The sequence below is a fragment of the Otolemur garnettii genome, unplaced genomic scaffold (assembly GCF_000181295.1).
Source record: "Otolemur garnettii isolate 467f Iridium unplaced genomic scaffold, OtoGar3 scaffold00011, whole genome shotgun sequence".
Classification (NCBI taxonomy): Eukaryota; Metazoa; Chordata; class Mammalia; order Primates; family Galagidae; genus Otolemur; species Otolemur garnettii.
The window spans coordinates 11,208,762-11,216,720 of record NW_003852406.1 but is presented as its reverse complement, the minus strand read 5'-3'; the positions used below and the strand labels follow the sequence as shown (position 1 = coordinate 11,216,720).

The following is a 7,959-nucleotide window of genomic DNA, read 5'->3' as shown; positions in this document are numbered from 1 at the left end:
GATTGCTGTGAGTTATGATGACACCACAGCACCCAACCCCAAGGCCATGGAGTGAGACTCTATCTCAGAAATGAATAAATGAATAAATAAATAAAGAAATGTGCCAAGAGAAAAGGAAACCAATTATTATTTAATAAAAAAATAATGTAAACTCTGCTTGGCATCTATAGCTCAGTGGTTAGGGCACCAGCCACATACACTGAAGTAGGCTGCTTAGAACCCAGCCCGGGCCTGCCAAACAACGACGACAACAACAAAGCCAGGTGTTGTGCTGGGTGCCTGTAGTCCCAGCTACTTGGGAGGCTGAGGCAAGAGATTCACTTAAGCCCAAGAGTTGGAGGTTGCTGTGAGCTGTGATTACATATCACTCTACTGAGGGCGACATAGTGAGACTCTGTTCCAAAAAAAGTGAACTCAAATAATGTTCATAATAAAAGAGACAATAAATGTTTGAACAAATGTATAAATATCTCATAATTATTTTTATAAGTGTAAACACCTGTTAAAGAAACATTCCTGAGAGAGCATCTGGAGTAAAATGACCAGCCCTTGAATGACCAGCCCTTGTTGGTCATTTTCTTCCTTGTTGCTTTCTACTGCCATGCCACAACCCATCATTCAAAAAGGTATTGACACCAAAATAAGTAGTAAGTAAGTACTCCACATACAAGTAAAACTTCTGTACTTTTACTTATAAAGTATTAACATCAAAAGAAAATGAATGTTACCTAAGAGCTGAAAGAAGGGCTGGGCGTTGTGACGCATGCCTGTAATCCTAGCATCCTGTGAGGGTGAGGTAGGTGGACTGCCTGAGCTCAGGAGTTTGAGACCAGCCTGAGCAAGAGTGAGACCCCATTTCTAAAAATAGCCAGGTGTTGTGGTAGGCACCTGTAGTCCCCCCTACTTGGGAGGCTGAGGCGAGAGGATCTCTTGAGCCTAAGAGTTTGGAGGTTGCTGAGAACTGTGACACCATGGCACTCAATTGAGGGTGACAAAGTGAGATTTTGTCTCTAAAAAGAAAAAAAAAATTGAAAGAATACTTAATTCTATTTGACTATCAGCCAAATAACATTTTTCTTCAAAAAGGAATTTTTTATACTCATGCCTAGATAGAAAATGAAATACGGTAGAGGCTCTGTGAGTTGACCATGCAAGGGACTGTAACAGATTGGTCAACACAAGGAACTAGGCCTGCTGTGCTGACACATACCTGTGGTACATGTCTGATCTATGAAAATTAGGTCAACTTAAGGAGGTGGCCAATGTAGGGCAGTGGTCAACTATAGATGTTCTACTATATTTAGATTTTTTAAAAAGTAGCTATCACTTAGAACCAAATGTTTATTTAAATAAACCAGTTTGGAATATTCTATTGATTCAAAAGAAAAGCTACGATTATAGGCCAAATAAAAAAGAAAGCAGATTACTACAACTGAACACTATACCCAAGAGAATATGAGGAAGAACAATGATGAAGGAAAGCTAACTGCTATAAAAAAGTAAAAATATTCAAAGACCATATGATTTTAATAAAGAAAAAATATCTATTGTGGCCTTTTCTTTCCAATGTGATTTCTTAGTGTCTTATATAAGTTAACTGTTGGTATTAAGTATTTTAAACAGACTATATATTTGTAGTTTCTTGTAACAAAAAATGAGTTTTAGCTTTTTATTATTACCAGATGCCACATATAATTATTTTAATAATTCCTTAATATGGAAATGTGACATGTAGACCTTCACCATTACAAAATTTATCTGTCAAGGAAGTAATCAATAAATATGTTTGACAGCTGGGAGTGGTGGCTCACTCCTGTAATCCTAGCACTCTGGGAGGCCCAGGCAGGGGAACTGCTTGAGCTCACGAGTTCAAGACCTGCTTAGTGAGACCCCATCTCTACTAAAAATAGAAGAACTGAGGCAAGAGGATGGTGTGAGCCATAATTGGAGATTGCTGTGAGCTGTGATACCACAGCACTCTCTCCAGGGTGACAGTTTGAGACTCTGTCTCAATAAAAATAAATAAATAAATAAATAAATATGTCTGGGACCAGGTTCAGTAGCTCACACCTGTAATCCTAGCACTTTGGGAGGCCAAGGTGGGAGGATCATATGAGTGCAGGAGTGTGAGATAGTCTGAGCAACATCAAGATCCTGCCTCTACAAAAAAATAGAAAAATTAACTGGGCATGATGAGCTTTCCCTACTTGGGAGTTTGAGGCAGGAAGTTTTGGAGCCCAGGAATTTGCAGTTGCAATGAGCTATGATGACACCACTGTATTTCTAGCCCAGGAGACAGAGCAAAACCCAGCCTCAAAAAAAAAAAAAAAGTTTTTAAATTAAATTAGAATAAATTAAAATAAAAATAATATGCCTGGTATGTATTACCTGAAAATTCTATACTACTTTATTTATTTAGTTAGTTTTTGGAGACAGAGTCTCACTATGTCACCCTTGGTGGAGTGCCATAACATCACAGCTCACAGCAACCTCAAACTTTTGGGCTTAAGCGATTCTCTTGCCTCAGCCTCCCAAGGACTACAGGTGCCTGCCACAATGCCTGGCTATTTTTTTTGGTTGTAGTTGTCCTTGTTGTTTGGCAGGCCCCGGGCTGGATTCGAACCTGACTGCTCTGGTATGTGTGGCTGGCGCCCTAGCCACTGAGCTATAGGTGCTAAGCCGTCTATACCACTTTAGAAGGAGATTCTTTGCTTGCTTTTACCATGATGCTCTTCCCAAATAATCAGTACTACATAAATTAGCTACAGTTTTTCATTATTCTGGGAAACAAATGTCAGAGAAAGTGATAATAGTTGTAACATTAGGTTGAGGGGGAAAAGTGATGGACTGACTTCTTGTTCATTATGTTAAAGTATACTAAGTCTTACTCTTGTTGTTAATTGTAGTCTGACTTGGGAAAAATGTGGTAATAGTGTTTCCCACAGCCTTGAGCCTAAATATTATTTCTTAGCTATCATTTCATTTGTTGCCACTTTCTGAATCCTGTTTTCCTTCAATTAGTATAGAATTACTAGTACATTGGACATTATTGAAAAAGTAAGAGTCACAAATGGAAATTTTCTCTCTAATCTCCTTCTAGGAATGTATCTACAATAATGAGAACTTGGATAAGAAAGGAAAAGTTCTGGTCAGTGGAATTTTGTTAATTGAGAGAAAATATTTTATAATACCTTTTGTTAGCTCCTTTCCCTCCTAAAATTTTAAACTTTGGAGCCTTAAGTTGTAGTAAAAGAGGTGCCACACAAATCAATGATCAATGTCCTTGTATGTTGATGTGCTTATTGCAAGTGGAATACTAGGATAAACTTTAACTAAATTACTTATGTATTTTCTTATTACGTGGTTCTTTCAATGAATGTATTAAAGTTCTGAATAATTAATATAATTAGTTGGGCTCTGATTAATAAGTATATCTGGGATTCACGTACACATCTTTTATATGTGCAGATATTCTTATAGTAACTAGTTTTAATTGTTTCAAATGTGGTAATTGTAATCAGCTTTTATTATACCTCATGTAAAAGAACTGTGTGTCTGAGAGTGATTCACACCCTGGATTTGTACCCTGGATCTCATTATTTCTCTTTTTTTATCCTTCAAAGAGAATAGCAGCCTCAGTATTTGCATGTGTTTATAAAAAAGGAAAATGGGTGATAAAAAAGGTATATCTAAAAGCTTTGCCTCCTGATAGCATTCTGGACTGAAATTTCCTTTTCCCATCACTGACTGTAATACGACTGAAAAATATTAAACTGCTTTTGTGATGAATTTAGGAATTTCAATTAGCTACAGATTTCTAATGGGGAGAATGGGGTTTAAAAAATTGGGTTGTACAGAAACATAAGGCAGAAGTCTACTATTAATAAAATAGAACACTTGAGCACCATAATACTCAGCTCAGTCAAATGAAGTATTTAGAATAAATTACAAAGTCTGCTTAGTACTCCCACCCACATAATAATTGTTTTTTAAAAGAATAATTATCAGTAACTTTTGAATAGTTGACCATACTAAAATTAGCAAGTGACTTCAAAGATTTTTACTAGAATCTAGGTCTGATTTTATAAGTCAAGTGAAAAGATCTCTAGAAAAAATCTTTCACTGGCACCTTTATGAATGGTTACTTTTTAAAATTCCTACTAGTATCACTTGTATTTTTTAGAAGTCTTATTTAAGACATTTGAAACATCTTAAACTATCAGACAAGTTATTTTGCCAAGAATAGAAACGTCAGGTAACAGCAGCACTCACCCACCTTCGCTAACCAGCTCACTACTGTCTGACTGCTTACAAGAGATGATCTTCTCCACAAGTTGGTTGTAGCTGCAGTTACCAACAGCTTTGACAATGTCATCAATCTAGAAAACAAATGACTGTCTCACTAATCACGATAAGATTAGAAACAATAAGAAATGCATATGACTCTTTGGAATTTTTTCCTAATATAGTACTAAACATGAAAGTATTACTTATGAAAGAAAACCAGTACTAAGATCAATACCCAACAATTCCCAATTTTGTTTATAGCTCAGTATAACACATTATGAAAAATATTGCAGTTGTATTTCAATTATGTAAAAATTAATGAAATGGGATTATTACATGTAACTTCACTTCTTAAAGTTGTAAAGATGTATTTAAATGACTAAAATAAAATACAGATTATTTTAATAGAAAAATAAAAAATTTGCAGTTTTTTTAAAACTAAAAAATGTTACACACTTAAACCAAGGCAAATCTAAAAATACTGATTTATAGGATTAACAGAGTTCTTCCATTTTATTATTTAGTTCCTAGAAAAGTATAATGAAAATTATAAATATAAATATAAAAGTAAAATGAAAATATAACTCTCAGCCTCCCATAATTCATAGCTCACTGAAAATATAGAGAAAATTAATACTATTTTCCTGAAGAAAGGTAAATACATTTGTTAATTAGAGACAGTATTTGTCTCATGATTCTTACTTAATCATTGTAGGTTTAGAGGTTCAGCAGAAGAGTAAATTTAAACTTTTAAGCTATAGGAAAATAAAACTGGGCTTCTATTTAACTTCCATTATACTTTGCTTTGACTATTGAAGAAAAAGGGTTCTTCTGTCTAAACAATTCAGTTGGTTGCTTTTTAATCCCTAAAAGTATATTTACATTTATAAACTATATGTATTACTGTATTATTATGTTACATACATAAAACAAAAATACAAATAAAATAAATAAAAATAAGAAGGTCAATGTTTTATTTCTACATCCAAATGACATTGTAAATACTTAACTCTTTGAATACGAAGTCTCAACATCTATCTGCCCAACTAATTTTATGGAAATTTTTTTTGAGACTAAGTCTCACTCTATTGCCCAGCCTAGCTCACAACAACCTCAAATTCCTGAGCTCAAGTGGTATTAGCCTAGCTCACAACAACCTCAAATTCCTGAGCTCAAGTGATCCTTCTGTTTTAGACTCCTGAGTAGCTGAGACTATAGGCACCTGCCACAACGCCCAGCTAATTCTTCTATTTTTTAGTAGAGATAGATAGGGTCTCACTCTTGATCAGGCTGATGTCAAACTCTTGGGCTCAAGCAATCCTCCTGCCTTGATCTCCCAGAGTGCTAGGATTACAGGCATGAGCCACCAGGACTGGCCATACATTTTTAGAAAGAGGATCTCAATGTAGTGGCTATTCACAGGCACAATCATAATTCATAGCTCACTGCAATCTCAAACTCCTAGTCTCATGAGACCACCTCTGTCATTTTAAAAACCCTTTCAAAGAATTTACCTTTGTTGATTTTTTTTGGGGGGGGGGAACAGAGTCTTACTATGTCACCCTCGGTAGAGTGCTAAGATGTCACAGCTCACAGCAACCTCAAACTTTTGGGCTTAAGCACTTCTCTTGTCTCAGCCTCCCAAGTGGCTGGGACTCTAGGTGCCTGCCATAACACTTGGCTATTTTTTGTTGCAGTTGTCATTGTTGTGTAGCTGGCCCAGGCCAGGTTCAAACCTGCCAGCCTCGATGTATGTGGCTGGCATCATAACCATTGTGCTACAGGTACCGAGCCCTTTTGTTGATTTTTATTGTACATGTGCTTTCTATTTTCATACTTAGCGTTTTTTTCTTTGAGACAGAGTCTCACTATGTCGCCCTTGGTAGGGTGCCATGGTAACATAGCTCACAGCAACCTCAAACTCTTGGGCTTACGTGATTGTCTTGCCTCAGCCTCCTAAGTAGCTGGGACCACAGGCGCCTGCTACAAAACCCAGCTATTTTTTTGTTGTAGTTGTCATTGTTTAGCTGGCCCGGGCTCGGTTCGAACCTGCCAGGCTGGGTGTATGTGGCCAGTGCAGTAACCACTGTGCTACAGGTGGCAAGCTCTTACTGTTTTTTTCTTAAGATGGATAGATCTCTCATTAATTTTTTTCTTTAAAATACAAATTTGAGGCCAGGTATAGTGACTCATGCCTGTAATTCCAGCACTCTAGGAGGCTGAGGTGGGTGGATTGCTTAAGCTCACGATTTCAAGACCAGCCTCAGAAAGACTGAGACCTTATCTTTAAAAAAATAGCCAGGCATTGTGGTAGATGTCTATAGTCCCAGCTACTTGGGAGGCTGAGGCAAGAAGATCGCTTGAGCCCAAGAGTTGGAGATTGCTATGAGCTATGATGCCATGGCACTCTACTGGGGTGCAAGAAAGTAGGACTATCTCAAAATGAATTTGAAGCTTAAGAATCCTTTTGTTTTAGCTATATTCCAGAAACTTTGATATTAATTTAGTTATTTTGTAATTTTAAATATATTTTAAGTTTTGTTATGATTTTTTTTAACCCAAGAAAAATTGGGTTAATTATTGTTTTTGTATTGATTTCTAGATTAATTGCACTGTAGTCACAGAATATCCTATACCCTGTATGTTTTAAATCCTTGGAAATTTGTTGAAATGTGCTAGTTGAAAAATTAGATAAATTTTTAGAAATTTCCTGGATGCACATAAAGAATGCATATGCATGGTCGTTAAATACTAAGAAAGATAAGAAAATGTCATGGACTAGAGGAGATTAGGAAGACATGATGATTAAATACAATGTGATAGATACCCTGGATTCTAGAACAACATCAACAAAAACCATTATTGGAGAAGTAGTGAAATCTGAATACAGACTGTATTTGATAATAGTAAGGTACCAATACTAAATTTTTTAGTTTTGGATACATGTACCATGGTCATGTAAGATGGTAACATTCGAAAAATCTGAATAAAGAGTATGATATCTTTGCATCTTTCCTATAGATCTGAAATCATTCCTAAAAATAGTTTATTAATTTAAAGAACATGGCTGGTTGCTGTTGCTAACACCTAATAATCCTAGCATTCTGGAAGGCTGAGGTGTGAGGATCACCTGAGGCCAAGAGTTTGAGACCAGCCTGAGTAAGAGCAAGACTTTGTTTCTATAAATAAATGGAAAAATTAAGTGGACATGGTAATGCATGCCTATAGTCCCAGCTACTTGGGAGGCTGAAGATAGGAGTTTGAGGTTGAGGTTACAGTGATCTATGATGATACTATTTCACTCTATAGTGGGTAACAAAGCAAGACCTAGTGTCAAAAAAAAAAGTATGTTTTTTAGGTTTCCTACTTCTTATTCTAGTGTTCTACAATTACAGAGAAAGGTATACCTCCACTGTGACCATCTACTTCTGGTACTTTTGTTGAATTGTTTATGTATTTTGAGATTATGTTATTAGATACCTAAAATCTTGGTATTTATTGTCAAAAACTGATCTTTACTTGCTTGTAGCAGTTTCCATAGGCCCAAGGAACAAGTAATCAGGATAGCTTCTTTCCAAGTGTCTCCAGAAACATACAAATTTAAAACTACTATATCTTCTTGGCAAATTAAACATTCTATCATTAGTAATGCTTTCTGACTGAAGTTTCTTC

At 35.9% G+C, this 7,959-nt stretch overlaps 1 protein-coding gene across 1 annotated transcript in view; it reads right to left on the bottom strand.

The window, feature by feature from the left end:
- MINDY2 (MINDY lysine 48 deubiquitinase 2) overlaps positions 1 to 7,959 on the bottom strand; it is a gene marked incomplete at its 3' end in the record, with an annotated part of 87,713 nt that overhangs the window by 26,140 nt on the left and 53,614 nt on the right. The window contains exon 5 of the mRNA XM_003784637.2: positions 4,277 to 4,379. Within this exon, the coding sequence (XP_003784685.1) occupies positions 4,277 to 4,379 (103 nt within the window). The remainder of the gene's footprint in view (positions 1 to 4,276; positions 4,380 to 7,959) is intronic.